This window comes from Mixophyes fleayi, chromosome 8 (assembly GCF_038048845.1).
Source record: "Mixophyes fleayi isolate aMixFle1 chromosome 8, aMixFle1.hap1, whole genome shotgun sequence".
In the NCBI taxonomy this organism is placed as follows: Eukaryota; Metazoa; Chordata; class Amphibia; order Anura; family Limnodynastidae; genus Mixophyes; species Mixophyes fleayi.
In genome coordinates, this window is record NC_134409.1 from 107252598 (window position 1) to 107271542 (window position 18945).

The 18945-nt window shown below is 41.0% G+C and overlaps 1 protein-coding gene across 3 annotated transcripts in view; it reads left to right on the forward strand.

Moving 5' to 3' along the window:
- The window catches only part of LOC142099563 (inter-alpha-trypsin inhibitor heavy chain H3-like), a 185038-nt gene that overhangs the window by 135679 nt on the left and 30414 nt on the right, over positions 1-18945 (forward strand). For 2 of the 3 annotated variants that reach the window (XM_075183114.1, XM_075183115.1), the window contains 2 exons: positions 11486-11524; positions 16916-17029. In XM_075183114.1, the coding sequence (XP_075039215.1) occupies positions 11486-11524; positions 16916-17029 (153 nt within the window). The remainder of the gene's footprint in view (positions 1-11485; positions 11525-16915; positions 17030-18945) is intronic. The other variant, XM_075183116.1, reaches the window with a different exon arrangement.

The following is an 18945-nucleotide window of genomic DNA, read 5'->3' on the forward strand; positions in this document are numbered from 1 at the left end:
AATGTCGAGGGTGACGTCATCACACCCGACATCCATTGCGTAGCGCAGCACAGAGGAGTTACCCGCGCGATCAGCAGCAGTGAAAGATTATCCAGTATCTTATTGTTGTTACTCTGAATTTGGACTTTCTGCACCATTCAATTATGAACTAGCTGTGTTCTCTGTATGTATCTAATATAAATATTAAGAGATAATTGTATTTTTAATATTTTAAATGTGCAGTGCTGAGTAGGGGGAAAATATCACCCACTGTTACCCTCATCGGAGGCTGCTCCATGAGCCATTTTTCCCGCCACCCTATCTTTAAATCTCTGTAGATTTCTATTAGTCCTCCTGATGCTACCTATATCGGTGACCATTTCAAACTGGTCAATAAAAAAAATGATTCATGGGTGCAGAAAAAGAGGAAAAATAGTTTTTGGCATTTAATTCCCCGAACCCCACTAAGGGGCAGATGCATGTAAGTTAAATTGTAGCTGGTAATGGGACTACTGCTTTAATCATGATTCTGCAACAGGTTTCCTAACTCTTACTAACTTCATTTCCAAGTAAGTTTAATATGTTAACTATGTTTTCTATGGTTTTTTCAATGATCAGCTATCGTTAGTGTTAGTGTATTTTATGTGTGGCCCAAACCAACTCGTCATCTTCCAATGTGGCCCAGGGAAGCTAAAAGGTTGGACACCCCTGATCTAAACTGTCTCTTTTACATATTTCTTACACATCACTAATAGAACATATAAATATTATTTATATACATGAGTCTTGGGGACCACCTCTACTGCAAGTCTTAGGCGGTCCCCTTTACCTTCGGGGTTGGATGAAGTTTCCACCAGGGGGAATAATTTTTCATCCCTCCCTTACCAATAAAAATATACGAATCCCCTGGTTTAATTCAGAAGGGCAGCATTATGGCATAGACAATATAAGCAAAACAAGGTGATGAAAGCCATGCTTTTGGCAACCGATAAATACTCTAGCAATGTATTGTGTACCTAATCTTTGAATTTTTGTAGTATGGATGCAGACCACCTTCATCTCTCAGCATCCTGATTTATTTATATAGTGACAACAAATTAGGTAGCTCTTTACAATTGGATATCTACTTGTTTAAATATCTACTAATGCCTCTGTCCATCTAATGACATTGGATTGTTACTGCCTCTTCACTCTTCATAATGCCTGCTGTGAAAAGTTTAAAATTCAGTGAGTGCATAGCGTTTCTATTCTCTAGCACCTTACAATAATTCTTTTTTGCTGTTTAATTTATCAAATGGGCTTGCTGCATGGCAGATGACATATTTGTTGCTGCTGCTGCAATGTTCTACATGTGGTCACTGAATGTTTAAAATTCTCGGAAAAAAACATCACATGCAAACAATATTTTAAATAAAGATTTCACTGAATGACACTACCAAAATAGACAAGTATTGAAAAATTGAAAAGATTAGAATATGATAATATGTAGCTTTTTTTGGAGTGTGCAACTGCTGCTGAATCTCACACACAAGCATCCAGTTTTTTTTCAAAATTATTTCAGTTGTCATTGCCTCACACAAGATTACTTTCACTAGAAAAACTTTTCATTTGAAAATAAAGAAATCTGTTTGTTTTTTGGATTCTGCTGCTATTAGCCTGCCAGAAAAAGCACACTGTTATTCTCAAAGAAATAAACATACTAGTTACTATATATCTAACTCAGTCTGTATGTACTGTCTGGTATTAATATATATATGCAATGCATTGCATTAACAAAAATTTGAAATTAAAAGCAATTGATCAGCAAACTACTGTAGCTGACTATTATCTACATAACTGTTTTACAATAATGGCAGGATTCTATTGCTTTCCTATGTCTCTGGTACATCATGAACGCTATTTTATGAGCAGAGCACCGAAGCTAACTTCCTTCCTACATGCTGTCTGTTCTAAAGTGGCACTTGAGAAAATGAGGGAGCACTATACATACAAAAGATGTAGATCCAAAACTTGTGAGAGTTTTGCAAAAAAAAAAAAAAATCCCGGAAATGAAGTTTCACCTCTTTTTGAGATCCAAGTTTGGCGGAAGATACAGAGTCAAAACTCGGTTTTACTCCGATCCCCAACATCGGATTTCACATAATCCGACCGCTCATCTCTACCCATAACACATTGTTTTATAAACTTATGTAGATGGTGCTTCAGCATCTTTGTCCTATTTCTATTTGCTGCGCCTGATTTCCCTTCACAGGTGTCACCATACCATTGTCTTGACCTCAAGTTACCTCAATCCTCACCTTAGTAACCGAACAAGTTTAGCACTTTCTTTTACCACACTTTCGCTGCTCAAGGAAAACTAAACACCAGGTCAAAATGTGTCAAGCTGTGTTGTATTCAGCAATTTGAAATCACTGCCATTCTCCACATATCAATGGTGATTTTAATCGCCAAATTGGCAGATATATCATACTGCGTTTTTGAGGGTAAAAAGTAAAATAGCTGTTGATGTCCGGTGATCTGTAGTGGTTTTCACACCACCACAAAGGCACAGAAATAGATCACAGGTGCAGAAGTGAATCTTACCCTAAAGATTTTTGTCTTTGTTGATCGACCAACAAGGAAACACTGTAGCACCAGGCAGAAGACAGAGAAAACTGAAAAGATGCGGTGGGTAGAGTCTTCAGGGTAAGATTCAATTCTGCACCTGTGATCTGTTTTTTAAGCCTGTTTCTGTGCCTGCCACACATTCTTAACCCATATATCCAGAATGCAATTTACTCCATAAAAAGCTATAAATATTGTCTGTTCACTGTCAGGATTTCCCAGGTATGACCACGGCGAGAGCGTAAGTGGTTAAAGTGGCTTTATTAAGAACACAAATAACAATCCACCACGGATTGTGGCACAGATATACCGAAATGGAAAGACAGAGCAACAGTTCAATGGGATCAACAATTTAACAGAACTTGATAATGCAGACTGGAGATGACAAGTTGGTAATGCAGACTGGAGATGACAAGTTGGTAATGCAGACTGGAGATGACAAGTTGGTAATGCAGACTGGAGATGACAACTTGGTAATGCAGACTGGAGATGACAACTTGGTAATGCAGACTGGAGATGACAACTTGGTAATGCAGACTGGAGATGACAACTTGGTAAGGCAGACTGGAACAAACAACTTGGTAATGCAGAATGGAACAAACAACTTGGTAATGCAGACTGGAACAAACAACTTGGTAATGCAGACTGGAACAAACAACTTGGTAATGCAGACTGGAACAAACAACTTGGTAATGCAGACTGGAACAAAGCACATGGAAATGCTCACAGGAGTGACCTGATGATCTGGCCCAGACTGTTTGAAGCAGGCAGGTATAAATAGGCCTCATGCAGCTGAAACCACTCCCAGTGATCAAGGAGAATAATCAAGTAGCACAGTGGCCCCTATGGTGGGCAGTGGTACTACAAGTGGAAAGCATAACAAATCCAATAGAGTCACTGCAGACAGCAGCTGCAGAGTGCAAGTCGTGACAGTACCCCCTCCTTAAAGGGCAGATTCTAAAGTCATAGTCCAGAATTGGGCATGTATTTGAGAAGTCTTCATGCAAGGATGGAAAGGGTATAGAAACCACGTCACAAGGGAGTTGAGATCCAGGAGAATCTTTCTTCTTCTTCACTCTCTTTTTATGGTTTTTAGAGGATTGCTGGAAATGGAGTGAAGAAAACGATAATCTCAAAGTGGGAGTAGCTGGAGATAGAACATGAGGCATAGATGAAGCACTGGGAGTGAGATTGGCAAGTGCTGGTGTAAATTCTTTGATCACGGCCTCAGTAAAAAGCTGTAAATCAGACAGAATGGGATCTTGGGTTTCAATTAAGGGCTCTGCCCATTCCAGAGCTTCCCCTGTAAAGTTGGCCAACATGTAAAACACTTGCTTTCGTTGAGTATCAAAGAGGTTTGATACAGAGGGAAAATAGGATATACAGAATTTAATAAGAGCACGAAATTGCTGAATATCCCCATTGAAGGTAGGTGGTTGGAAGACTTGAACAGAGGATGAATTCGAATTAGCATGAGACTCGGCCAGCTCGGGTTGAACATACATCCCTGGGGACTTGGGTAGGACCCCCTTGGCAGAAGACAATCCATACTGGGCAGATGACTTGGCAGGGCGCCCGGATTGGGCGGCAGACTTGACAGGGACAGTACTGAGAGAAGCCTCGGAGGGGGCAGCGCTGTGCGAAGCCTCAGAGCAGACCGCGCTGTGAGAAGCCTCAGAGCAGACAGCGCTGTGAGAAGCCTCAGAGCAGACAGCACCAAGTGGTAACTCGGGCTGAACCGCATAGAGTGGCAACTCGGGCTGAACCGCATTGGACAGGCAACTCGGGCTGAACCGCATAGAGGGGCAACTTGGGCTGAACCGCATAGAGTGGCAACTCGGGCTGAACCGCATAGAGTGGCAACTCGGGCTGAACCGCATAGAGTGGCAACTCGGGCTGAACCGCATAGAGTGGCAACTCGGGCTGAACCGCATAGAGTGGCAACTCGGGCTGAACCGCATAGAGTGGCAACTCTGGAGTGGGCTGGAGGGATAGGGCCCCCTCGAGAGAAGACTGTAAGGGCAGCGCCCCCTCTGGAGAAGACTGTAAGGGCAGCGCCCCCACTGGAGCAGACTGTAAGGGCAGCGCCCCCTCTGGAGAAGACTGTAAGGGCAGCGCCCCCTCTGGAGCAGACTGTAAGGGCAGCGCCCCCTCTGGAGGAGTCATTAAGGGCAGCGACCCCTCTGGAGCAGACTGTAAGGGCAGCGCCCCCTCTGGAGCAGACTGTAAGGGCAGCGCCCCCTCTGGAGCAGACTGTAAGGGCAGCGCCCCCTCTGAAGCAAACTTTAAGGGCAGCGCCCCCTCTGGGTTTAACTGGGGATCCCGGGTTCTCATGGGAGCAGATAACGTGTCTGGAATGGAGACAGAAGCTTGTAACTCAGAGCTAGAGATAGAAGTTGAAGATGGTCGGAGTCTACGGAGCGGGCAATCCTGTAAAAAATGAACATCACTGGCACAGTAAAGACACAGTTTGTAGGTCCTCCTGCGCCATCGCTCCTCTTCGGTCAGGTGAGGGTGTGGAGCACCTGAAAACCTGGAATTTGTTACAGGAATATTGGGAGGTACTGCTTGCAGAGAGTCAAAGGAAGACAAATTTGGTAATTAAATGTTAGCAGCATAGTTAGACTCCTTACAGCAGGATGTATTAGGGGTGGAAACTGGAAGTTGCTTAAGCACTTGGTTCAGCAAGGAAGATACTTGCGCTATTTGAGTGCAAAGTTGAAGAATGTCCACTTGGAGCAACTGGAACAGGGAATTTTCGGAGGAAATAGCAGCCATGGTCTTAATGTTAAATCCTTTCCAAAAGAGATGAAAGCCGTGCAGCAGCAGGCTTGGTTTTATGGCCAGATCATACTGTCAGGATTTCCCAGGTATGACCACGGAGAGAGCGTAAGTGGTTAAAGTGGCTTTATTAAGAACACAAATAACAATCCACCACGGATTGTGGCACAGATATACCGAAATGGAAAGACAGAGCAACAGTTCAATGGGATCAACAATTTAACAGAACTTGGTAATGCAGACTGGAGATGACAACTTGATAATGCAGACTGGAGATGACAACTTGGTAATGCAGACTGGAGATGACAACTTGGTAATGCAGACTGGAGATGACAACTTGGTAATGCAGACTGGAGATGACAACTTGGTAATGTAGACTGGAACAAACAACTTGGTAATGCAGAATGGAACAAACAACTTGGTAATGCAGACTGGAGATGACAACTTGGTAATGCAGACTGGAACTGACAACTTGGTAATGCAGACTGGAGATGACAACTTGGTAATGCAGACTGGAACTGACAACTTGGTAATGCAGACTGGAACAAAGCACATGGAAATGCTCACAGGAGTGACCTGATGATCTGGCCCAGACTGTTTGAAGCAGGCAGGTATAAATAGGCCTCATGCAGCTGAAACCACTCCCAGTGATCAAGGAGAATAATCAAGTAGCACAGTGGCCCCTTTGGTGGGCAGTGGTACTACAAGTGGAAAGCATAACAAATCCAATAGAGTCACTGCAGACAGCAGCTGCAGAGTGCAAGTCGTGACACTCACATTTTGATATCAGGACTATCTTTTTATTTTGTTTCCTTAGTATATAAACTCTTGTTTTTTTCCAGCCAGCATTTTTAGTCAATTAGCAGGAATTGCAGTCATTGGCTATGCATGCTGGGAAGTTCCTGTTCTCTGTTCTGCATTCCAGATAATTATGTCATGCTGAATAAACATGTTATGTTTCATGCCTGAGAGTTGTCTCTCCAGTCTTTCTACACCCACATGTACATGGTGTCAGAAGTTTGCAGACATAGCTCAAGGTCTCCGCCGCATTAATTCTCTTATCTTCGATGAAAGAATTGCTGACAGCTGGCTCCAGATCTGGAAGGAATGAAAAGTATACTGCATCGCTCAGCAATCTAATAAGTCAAAAAAGGTAGAAGCATATATTTTACTAAAGCTGGCTGGTGCCGATTCAGTAGATAAGGAGGACATTTGTCAGTAAAGAAGGGGAGGATAGTGCTTCTAAAAATGTTTGAGGAGATATGTTTAATAAACCCACAAGCACTAATGGACCAGACAGACTCAGTAACCCTTGTGGCGCATGGAGGTAAAATCATTAAAACCATGGTCACGGTCACACTAGAGTTCACGTGTGCATCATTACAGTTTCACATTGTTGATTGTGACGTCAGACCACTAATATGATATCGTGATCAACTGGGCTTGATACACCTGGGAGCCAAAGTCCGTATGGTACAGCTAGAAACTCCAGAACCAAAGGAATTTTAAGATTTGTTTGACTGTGATAACATGTCATAAATCTTACCAGCTCTACACTCCTATGCTGCTGATTTCCTCTGCCTCTTGTGAAGATCAGCACTTCCTGGTTAGGGCAATCACATGATTGTGGCTGGGAGGTGGCATGCTGAAATATGCAGAGTATATAAAGCTCACTATGACACTGCAGTTGTGTCAGAGCAACAGATATTCATACCCAGACTACTCCCTGTTATGCTGTATTGCTCCTGACCTTGGCTTTCCTTTTGAATACTTCTTGGATAGTTATTTTGGCTATCAACCCCTCATGTGCCAGTAATGCTTGTTTTGACCACTTTCTCTCGGATCCTGATTTTGTACTGCACTATTGCCTGTGTACCAGATCCCGGCCTGTTTTTAGGCTTCCCTTCTGCATACTTATTTTGTACTTCACTACCGCCAGAGTACCAGTCCTCGACTAGCTGACCTGTTTCTGATTCCCTTTCTCTCTGCTGTGTTATGCCTAGAGGGCCTGCATGTTCCCAACTGCAAAAGTCCATCCTGCCTTTTGGCGATTGTTGGTGAAGGCCAGGGGAACTGTTGGACTCTGTGCCTCTGTTTGCCGAGCACTAAACCAGGCTATCACATGTATACATCTCCCCAGGGCTCCTTTCTTGAGAAAATCGTTACATACCATTGGTAAACTCTCTTTTATTTACCACATGTGACTGGATCCGGCAATTGTCCCCATAATCTGTGTACCCCGTATCATACCCATTGCCATGAAGGACAAAGTGCTTGAAAAGGTAGACCGCATGACATGGCTCGGTATAATTACCTTGATATAGGAAGCAACACAGTGAGTCTCAGCCACAGTAGCTACAGTGGAAAAAAACGGGTAAGTCACACTATGCATACACCCAGTGCACCTAAACAAAGCACTGCTGAGGCTTCGACACCCATTGTAAATAGCCAAACAAGTTCTTGCTTGAGGGAAAAATCCTCAGCACCCTGGATGTGGGTATCATCCAGGCTCACCATGTTCATGGCACCCACTGGATGATATGCTTTTTTTGAGTATGTCATAGACCTGACCACCAACAGTGAAGTTTTCCAATAATACATGGAACAGCTGTGTGAAATCCTCATCTGGGGTCGCAACATACAAGAACACAATAAGCACCTCCATCAGCTGTTGGAAATGATCCGTACCATAAACTTGAAGTTCAGCCCAAACAAATGCAGGTTCCGGGTGTCATAAGTTTCATATGTAGTCACCTCTTTACTGACAAAAGGGTCAAGCCAGACCCTGAAAAAATGGTGGGCATTCAGCAAATTCCATTCCCTGAGGACAAACTCAGTCTTCAGCGATTCCTGGGAATGTCAAACAACCTGTTGAAATTTCTTCCCAACTACAGTGAAACAATTACACCACTGAGACAGTTCCTACACCAAGTTACAGAATGGTGCTAGCAGGAACCATAGCAGGCTTTAGTTACAAAATTAAAACACATGTTAACAAGCCTTCCAGTACTTTAATGTACATTTATCGCTGATCTGTGCAGATTGTAAGCTTGCGAGCAGGGACTTCTCACCTCTTTGTCTGTTTTACCCAGTTTGTTTATTAGTTTACTGTGTTTGTCCCCAATTGTAAAGCACTACGGAATATGTTGGCGCTATATAAATAAATGATGATGATGATGATGATGCCTCACAACATGCACTGGGTGTTTTTTGCCTCCAAAATAACATGCCCATAGCCTCCTTTAGAGCACTGACTGAATCACAATATGTACAGATTGAAAAATAGCTTTTTGGTTTTAGGATTTGTCTGTCACAAGTTCCATGACGTTATATATGGGCGCTCTGTCACTGTTGAGATAGACCGTCAGCCACTAATTACCATATTGAGAAAGCCTCTGCATAATACACAAAGAAGGATGCTCAAGTTGCAGAGATGCCATCTGGATCTCATATACAAGCGTGGAAAAGAAATATTTGTGGCTGATGCCCTCTCCTGCAGGCCCATAACTTGGGCTGTGTGATAGGGGCATCTTCCATGGTGCAATGCTTAAGGGGGGTGCAGTTTATGAATACCCACATGTAGGGGGGGTAAAAAGCAAAATTATGTGAATTTAGCAAAAAGAAATAGGGATTTTAGAAAAGAATCAGGATAAAAACCCAAAACCAAAACACGAAGTTAATCCAGATCCAAAACCAAAACCAGAACACGGGGGTCAGTGAACATCTCTAGTTGTAACCATCTGTGTATTTTATTTGAAAGAAAACTACACATACCCTTTAATTGGTGGCATAGGTTGAAGGTAATACGGAGAGCCTACAGAAAACTAACTTCAACTCATGCCATACAGCATCCTGGTGGGGGAAGCAGACATACAGTCATGGGCAAAAGTTTTGAGAATGACACAAGTACTGGTTTTCACAAAGTTAGCTGCTTCAGTGTTTTTATACCTTTTTGTCACTATAGTATACTGAAATAAAATGTCAAGCATTTCATAAGTGTCAAAAGCTTTTATTGACAATTACATTAAGTTTATACAAAGAATCAATATTTGCAGTGTTGACCCTTCTTTTTAACAATTTGCCCTGGCATGTTGTCAATCAACTTCTAGGCCACATACTGAGTGATGGCTGCCCATTCTTGCCTAATCAACACTTGGAGTTTGTTAGAATTTGTGGGTTTTTCACCAGCCTCTTGAGGATTGACCACAAGTTTTCAATGGTTGTTTCCTGGCCATTGACCCAAAATTTTGATGTTTTAATCCCCGAGCCACTTAGTTATCACTTTTGCCTTATGCAAGGTACTCCATCATGCTAGAAAAGGCATTGTTTGTCACCAAACTGTTCTTGGATGGTTGGGAGAAGCTGCTCTTGGAGGATGTTTTTGTACCATTCTTTATTCATAGCTGTATTCTTAGGCGAAATTGTGAGTGAGCACACTCCCTTGGCCTGAGAAGCAACACCACACATGAATGGCCTCAGGATGCTTTACTGTAAGCATGACACAGGACTGATGGTAGTGGTCACCTTTCTTCAGTCCTCAGCAGTCCAATGCCTGTACCTTGTGCAGAATATCAGTCTGTCCCTAATGTTTTTCCTGATGAGAAGTGGCTTCTTTGCTGGCCTTCTTGACATCAGGCCATCCTCCAAAAGTCTTTGTCTCACTGTGTATGCAGATGCATTCACACCTGCCTCCTGCCATTCCTGAGCAAGCTCTGCACTGGTGGTGCCCTGATCCCACAGCTGAATCAACTTTAGGAGACGGTCCTGGCGCTTGCTGGACCTTCTTGGACGCTGTGAAGCCTTCTTCACAACTATTGAACCTCTATCCTTAAGGTTCTTGATGATCTGATAAATGCTTGATTTAGGTTCAATCTTACTAGCAGAAATATCCTCGTCTGTGAAGCCCTTTGTGCAAAGCAATGATGACTGCACGTGTTTCCTTGCAGTAAACCATGGTTAACAAGAAGAACAATGATTTCAAGTACCACCCTCCTTTTAAAGCTTGCAGTTTGTTATTCTAAATCAATCAGCATGACAGAGTGATATCTAGCCTTGTCCTCGACAACACTCTCACCTGTGTTAACAAGAGAATCACTGACCTTTTGTAAGCTGGTCCTTATGTGGCAGGGCTGAAATGCAATAGAAATGTTTTTGGGAAAAGGTTCATTGCCATGGCAAAGAGGGACTTTGGAATTAATTGCAATTCATCTGATCACTCTTCATGACATCCTGGAGTATATGCAAATTTAATTCATAAAAACCTAGGCAGCTGACTTTGTGAAAAATAATATTTGTGTCATTCTCAAAACTTTTCGACATGACAGTACGTATGCGACAGTTTGGTAAAAGCACTTAACACTACAGATAAGTGCCTGGAGAATGTTGCCTGTGTGAGTCCTAAAACCTGTGTGCACACAGAATGGGCACACAAGTGTAGACCACACATTAATCTTTGCATCCCAGTTAATGCATTGGAGATAAATGTTAATGGCTTAGATCATCTCACACCTGCTCATACAGCTGCAGGAGATTTGCCTTGTCAACCCTAATAATTTGCACAAACCCCTGCTCTGAGAGGGATTCCAGGGTCAAGTGTACTCTAAGATCACGTGGTCTGCACAAACTGAACAGAGCCTGGTGCTGGTGCTGTTGACCTTCCTCCCTCCTTCTCCTCTGTTCACAATCAGCAAGATAATTTTCTGCTAACAAAATCTTCAAATAATAGCCTACTGGCTCCATTTTCATACACACAGACATCATAGGCCTGCATAGACAAATGTGTTTTTTGGTAATCTCAGAGATTCAGTGATGCAACGTTTTTAATCTGGTTTTTCCACAACGAGATAGGGGTGGTGATTTGCAATGTGACACTTTCGCACTTTCATCTGTGGTTAATATGTCACTGGCAAAAATTACTGGGAAAAAGTCGATTTGGGCAAATCACAGTTTGACCTATTTTGGCCCAGGACTATAATTAGTATTAATATTAATTAAATTTATTACTTTAGTTGTTACAATTATCTTGAAACTCTTGTCTTGAATTTATAAAGCAAAGCATTTATTCAAACTATGCTTTTTACATTGTTATCCATTTTAATAATTCTAAATCTTATTTTAACAGGTTACAACTATCAGTATTTTTCTCCTGTGAAAAGTTGGGGTAAAGTATTCCTTATAGTTATAATAATCATATTATTTAATCTATATGTTAATTTTGTTTCTGTGGTTGTTGAAAGAAGTTTTGTATCCTCATAATAACAAACATTAATAAACACTTGGCTCTTACTATGGTGGTAGTTTGCTAAATAGTAATGACCAAAACTAGTGATGGCTATTAAGATGGTGAGCTCAAATCCTGCTGTGCTGTGTAAGTAGATGACATCAGTATGTAGAGTTGGTGTTTGATAAGAAAATAAAAAAGTTGTTTTGAAGAGTTCAACTAAATGATCTAGCATTAATAAAAACTATCTACCAAATTAAAAGAAATATTAAGGAACTGCCCAGTGGTGCCAACTTTAAGATGTCCCTAGTGCCATGAGGAGGTATGATTCACTGCTCTCCCTTCAGCATTAGGCAATGGCACAATAAAATGGCTCCCAGCCTAATTCTGGGGACCCATCCTTATCCTATATAATGTAGTGTGCGAAGTTATATAAAAAGAAATATCCCTTCCCAGACTAGATCTAAAAGGATACCCCAAGCCTAGTGCAGGAGTCTGTATGTCACCCCCAGGGTGGTTCCCATCCCTCATACTGTCAGGAATTGGAATATTTGTAAAGCAAAGGAGTCATCGAATCCTTTGACCAGTATGTCCGTAAAAAATAAACACACCAACCATCCCTACTTAACAAAATATTTCATTAGCCCTATTCCACACTATAGGGCATATTCAAATCAGCATGAGGCACCGCTGAACATGTGTTCAGATGCGCATATTGTCAATTATTGCGGTAAGAAATCTCAGTTCATTTTTCTGCCCACCTCTATGGGAAGCAAGGAAAAATGAATATGATGTGTGTCCGTGGAATGTTCGCGTCACCTCATGCCGAATTAAATCTGCTTCTATGTGTGTACAACTGATGCTTCATTCTCATTCTTTAGTCACAATCCAGTGAAATTTAATTAAAGGCCTTGGTCCTCAATCTTCATTTATAAAGACAAAAAACTGATTGAAGCCTTTGGTTCTCAAATGTAATCCAAATGATTTAAAAAGGAAACAAATGCCCATATTCCCAGCACCTAGACTGAAAGAGTCACAAATTTGTTAGAATAGTTAAGCAGGTAGTGGGAAATGGTAAAAAAAATTGTTTTTCACTCTGTCCAATGAATCTGAATAGGGGAAAGTTTCTACTAATCAGAAGCAAGGAAAATATAGTTAAGTATTTCAAACTTTTTCAATGGTCATGTATTTTACTTTACTATTTCCTTTAGGATGACTAAGTTTATACTTTATGGTCTTTTGAATAACAGAATGCCAGTAGCAGCCACAAAAGTCTTATGTGGAGTAGACAGATTTGACAGTTTGCTATGGGTTAGTGAACATGTGTAATATGATTATGTGCTGATATGAAATAGGTCTGTAGGTCATAGTCTACTACAGGTCTATATGCAGCTACTCAGAAGTATTATGGGGAGATGCTGAGTACATGGCACATGCTATTCTTCTGTATAAAACATATCTCAGGAAGTCAGACAACTAAACAAAAATAGCACAGGCAGCTCCACATTGTAATGGCTGTCTAGTATTAGTGACAAGTCATATTTAGAAACTACTTAGCTGATGGCAGAAGCGGAACTAGCGAGTTGTGGGGACGGGTGCAAAAATTTGGTTTGGGCCCTAGGACCCCTCCACACACACACACCAAACAGAAAACATAGTATTTTTTTTGTTTAGTTTACTTCATATTTCAAGTGTAAGAAATATATATCTATAACATGTGCCCCTTCTGTATCACACAGTGCCTCTTCCATCACACTGTGCCCCTTCTGTAACACAGTGTGCCCCTTCTGTATCACACTGTGCCCCTGGTCCCCTTCTATCTCACACTGTACCCCTTCTGTATCACACTATGCTTCTGACTCCCTTCTGCAACACACTGTGCCCCTTCTGTATCACACTATGCTTCTGACTCCCTTCTGGAACACACTGTGCCCCTTCTGTATCACACTGTGCCTCTGGCTCCGTTCTGTAACACACTGTGCCCCTTCTGGAAAACACTGTGCCCCTTCTGTATCACACTGTGCCTCTGCTCCCCTTCTGTATCACACTGTGCCCCTTCTATATCACACTGTGCCCCTGGGCCCCTTCACCATCACACTCTGCCCCTGGTCCCCTTCACCATCACACTCTGCCCCTGGTCCCCTTCAACATCACACTGTGCCCTTCATCAGTTGCCCACTGTCTCCATCCATTTACATACCTTTTACTTGGCCTTCTTTCTTCATGCTTGTGGCTCCTCTCTGTGCCTTCACTCTACAGTGTCACACTTTTACACAGAGAATATCACTGACTGGTATTAGCGCTACTAACCTGAGAGGCGCGGAGTCTAACACACCACCGGTGTTCACCAGAGACCCCCGCAAGGAGGTTTGGGCTTTGCTGCGTGTGATGTGCAGGTCGCAGTTCTCCCAGGAAGTCACCAGTGCAGTGAATGGAGGGTAGACAGACAGGCCGAGTCAAAACCAAGGAAGCGAGGTACCACGGAGAGTAGGCAAGAGTAGTCAGGGACGGTTCAAAGGTCAATAACAGTGTGGGCAGCGAAGTACAAGGGAAATCCGGAAGAGAGGTCAAACAAGCCAAGGTGTCAATACACAGGAGGTCAGGAACAGGAATCATTAACTAAATGCTGGAGCTGGTTAGAACCAATACTCTGGCACTAGACATGTGTCAGAGGCTGCTTTAAGTACTCTTAGGTGCCTCCTGATTGGATTAGGGAGATTTAGGCGGTTTAGACATGCTGGCTGCAGACAGGTGAGTAGAGATAGAGTTCTGCTGCTGGGCAACAGGACGTGGATTGCGGAGAGAAGGTGTCCGTCTCCGGCGCCTGTGGAGAGCGCGGAGACGGCACCTGACATACAGTCACATAAAAGTGTGACTGCCTCAGCTGTATCAGAATAGTTGTCAGACTGTGCTGTTCCCTCCTATCTGTTCTTACGGCTTTCACTACCTGCAGCTGTTGGTTTCTTAAGCTCAGTTGCTGCTTTTCTGAAACCTGGATTGTTGGGGCCCTGTTTGGAAAAAAAGGAGATACATAAAATATGGAAAAGCTTGCCATGAGCAAACCATTTAGGCTCCCCCCCCCCCCCCGCCCAGCCAACCCTGGTTTTAAAGCAATAGCACCTACGTTTAGTAATTATTCCTACCTCTCTGAAACCACTCTGCCATTAAATTAATAGCTTTCACATTTAATAAATAGATCTATTTTCTCCCTACCAGCACAGACATTAAATTAATTGCATTCACATTTAATAAATAGACACATTTCACCCTTATTTGCCACAACATTAAATTAATAGCATTTAGGATTAATAGATAGACCTATTCCCGTCTACACACATACACACACACACACATACACACACACACACACACACACACAATGTCCTGACAATAAATTAATGGAACTCACATTTAATAAAAACACCTATTTCCAGACAAAATGCCCCAAAATGAAACTTAGTCTTCACATTTAATAATTAAACTAATTTCTCCCAAAATTGCCCCAATATTATATTATTGGCATTCACAATTATTAAATAGTCCTTCTTCTTCACAAATTCAGCTCTGCATCAAATTAATAATCCCCAAATCACCCTAGCATTAATTAAATAATGCCATTACACCACCTTAAATTAATAGACATTACTATGGCCCTGCTATTAAATTAAATATTACTCACCATTAAATAAATTGCCCCCACCATCAAATAGATATTTTCTACCCACTTCTAAATTATTATCATCCACCCTCACCATTAAATGAATACCCAGTCTCCACCCCTATTACAGTAATAGCCCTCCTTCCCATCGCTCCTCTCCCCACACTTACCTTCTTCTTTCTGGCACTGTCGATTTCAGAGGCAGATTCTTCTGTCTGTCTCTCCTATATCCTGCACACTGCACACTGCATTATGACATGCTGCAAAACAAGGGGGAGGGAGGCACACTGCAGATGGGAGGAAACGCCCTGCCTATCTACCAGAATGTAGGGCAAGGTTTCCTGGGACAACCCCTAAGTGCATGCCTGTCAGTCAACCATATCAAGAGCTCTGCAAACATCTGGCCGTATGGGACAGTGGCGAGAAAGAAGCTTTTACTGAAGAAAAACGACATCAAAGCCTATATGGAAATTTGCCAGAAAACATCAGAGTGACCCAGCTAAAATTTGGGATAAGGTTTTGTGGTCAGACGCGACAAAAATTTAGCTTTTTGGTTTCAATTCAAAACATTATGTGTGGCGCAAACCTAACACTGTCCATTCCTCAGCATTCCATTCCAACAGTGAAGTATGGGAGTGGCAGCATCATGTTGTGGGGATGGTTTTCCTCAGTGGGGACTGCACATCTTGTTAAAAGTAAAAAATGGATGGATGGTGTAAAATACAGGGAGATACTGAAAGACAACCTGCTTCAGTCTGCTAGAAAACAAAAGCTTGGGAGAAAGCTAACCTTTCATCAGTCAATAATCCCAAGCACAAGGCCAAAGCAACTGACTTGGTTGAACATCAAAAGGTGAATGTTCTGCAATGGTCAAGTCAGAGTTCATCTCCACTTTGTCATGCAGGTTAGTAAATACTGTACACCCCCATATCTCAATTCAATTGAGAATCTGTAACACTGTTTGAAAGTTGCAGTCCACAAGCATCACTCGGTCAACCTGAGTAACCTGGAGCAAATCTGCAAACAGGAATGAGCAAAAATCACTCCCAAACACTGGTGCAAACATACCCCAACAGACTTAAACCTGTTATTGCAGCAAAAGTTGGTTTTACCAAGTATTAGTCTGCTAAAAGTTTGAATACTTATGCAAGCACAATTTTTCAGTTTTTCTTCTTTTAAAAAGAAAAAAAAAGGAAAGAAATATGCAGACAAATAATGAATTATGAGTTTGGGAATTTTCTTTAAGAGCATACTGGTTTGCAATAAAAATGTCTGGATCAATCTGTGTAAATGTTATTTGTAATACAGACAAATCTGTTGACTTTTTATAGGATAGCATATTTTTGCAAATTGCTGAGTATGGCACTGATGGAGATGTTTTATGCATGTATTAGGACACTATTTCCTTAATTCCAGAAAAAAAATTCTCCTAGGTGATGCAAATGTTGTGTGTATATTGGAGAATTCAGCCACCCAGGCATATGAACAATTACATTTCTGAGTGACAGAAGATAGACAAGTTCTATTCCTTATTCCTTTAAAGTGGAAAATACATTTTAAAATAATATTAAATCTTTTTAACAAATATAATGGAGTCCATTTCACTGCAATTTTGTGTATAGCTGTATATTAAATCAGGAAGGAGAGAATTTTTATGTTATGTGTATTTTCAGTTGATTCAGACCCTGACTTTGTGATAAATGTTCCACACAAGAAGGATGCAGTCTGCTTTAATATTAAAGATGAGCCCGGTGTGGTGCTGAATCTTATTAAGGACCAAGAACTAGGTATGCTATAACTGTATTATAGTCCGCCTTATTATACAGTCATGGACAAAAGTTTTGTTAATCAACTTCTGGGCCACATACTGACTGATGGCTGCCCATTTTTGCCTAATCAATGCTTGGAATTTGTCAGAATTTGTGGCGTTTTATTTGTCCACCCACCTCTATAGGATTGACCACAAGTTCTTAATGGGATTAAGGTCTGGGGAGTTTCCTGGCCATGGACCCAAAATACTTGAGCCATTGTCAAAATTTTTGGCCATGACTGTGCATTACATTGCCTTGTGTCATATAACATTTTATTTAACTTTTCACTTATCGTATGGCTGATGTTTATGTCATCCTTTTTTTGTTTTTTCTAGGTCAGAAAGATACATTTAGATTTAAAGCTACACATAATTCACAAGTCTGTAGTATTACTTATATGTTATATTTTATAACTTATATCTTATTTATTATAGGGGTCATGCGTTTTCAGCATATAATGTTCTGTTTTACTTCTGCGTAAGCACACAAAGCACTAGTTCCGAAACTAGGGCCTGATTCATTAAGGATCTTAACTTCAGAAACTTCTTATTTCAGTCTCCTGGACAAAACCATGTTACAATGCAAGGGGTGCAAATTAGTATTCTTCTTTTACATACTGTCTGTTTTTCATGTAGCACACAAATGCTTGATAGCTTATTTGTACACTGAAATTTAAAGTTGTTATTTGTGTGCTACATGAAAAAACAGTCAGTATTTAAGTTATGTGCAAAACAGAATACTAATTTGCACCCCTTGCATTGTAACATGGTTTTGTCCAGGAGACTGAAATAAAAAGTTTCTGTAGTTAAGATCTTTAATGAATCCGGACCCTAGTTTTTAATGTGCATGTTTCAAGTGAAAACATATACACTGAAAACACAATTAGTGACCAACATAGCATGACACCCTATGGTATTTCCTATCTATCTATATATATATATATATATATATATATATATATATATATATATATATATATATATATATATATATACACATGCTATAATGCTATAGCTCCACCTTAGTTGTCAATTTTTTTAAATATTTTCAATGGACACATTGCGTCTTAGCCTGAGGGATATAATTACTAAACTGCGGGTTTGAAAAAGTGGAGATGTTGCCTATAGCAACCAATCAGATTCTAACTGTCATTTTGTAGAATGCACTAAATAAATGATAACTAAAATCTGATTGGTTGCTATGGGAAATATACCCCTAAGACTTTATGCAGAATACTCATGATACTCTTTCTGCGGACATTGGAGCAATACAATTTCATTCGTTGTAGTTTTACTGGATTTGATAATAGCATACTCTTTCATTTTAAATACACTCAATAGCTATTAATATCTAAAGTCTACAGAGGAAGAACAGATGGTAAAAATTGCATTTAACATGCAGAAAAGAGGAAAGTTATTTTGTCCATACTGAAAAAAACAGGACATTTCCAGGTACAAAAATTCCAAGAACAAAACCTGGTACTGAACCTGGAAAATAGTTACAGTTAGTGACTATGAGGGTATAGGACAGATAGCATTGGTCTCTAGTGATTACTGGCAGTGGGAAAAGGAGAGTGACTTTGATGATATGAAAACTGTGTGGTTTTTATTGCTGTTCCTCAAATTGTCAAGTAGGAGGGGCTGTCACAGAGCACAGAGCAACAATCAGGGCTGAGTTTATAAATAGGCCTCACAGTTTTTTATATTAGTATTATCTTTTTCAATAACAATTTCAAACTGGGAAGCAAACGGATCACTTATGCTAATACCAGCATAATTATAGACTATAACCTAAATCTATAATAGAGAATACAACTAACAAATCTTCCACAAATCTGGAGTTTGATAAAATGTAACTTTGTCTAGAACCTATGACCTGCACCTTACAGGCCT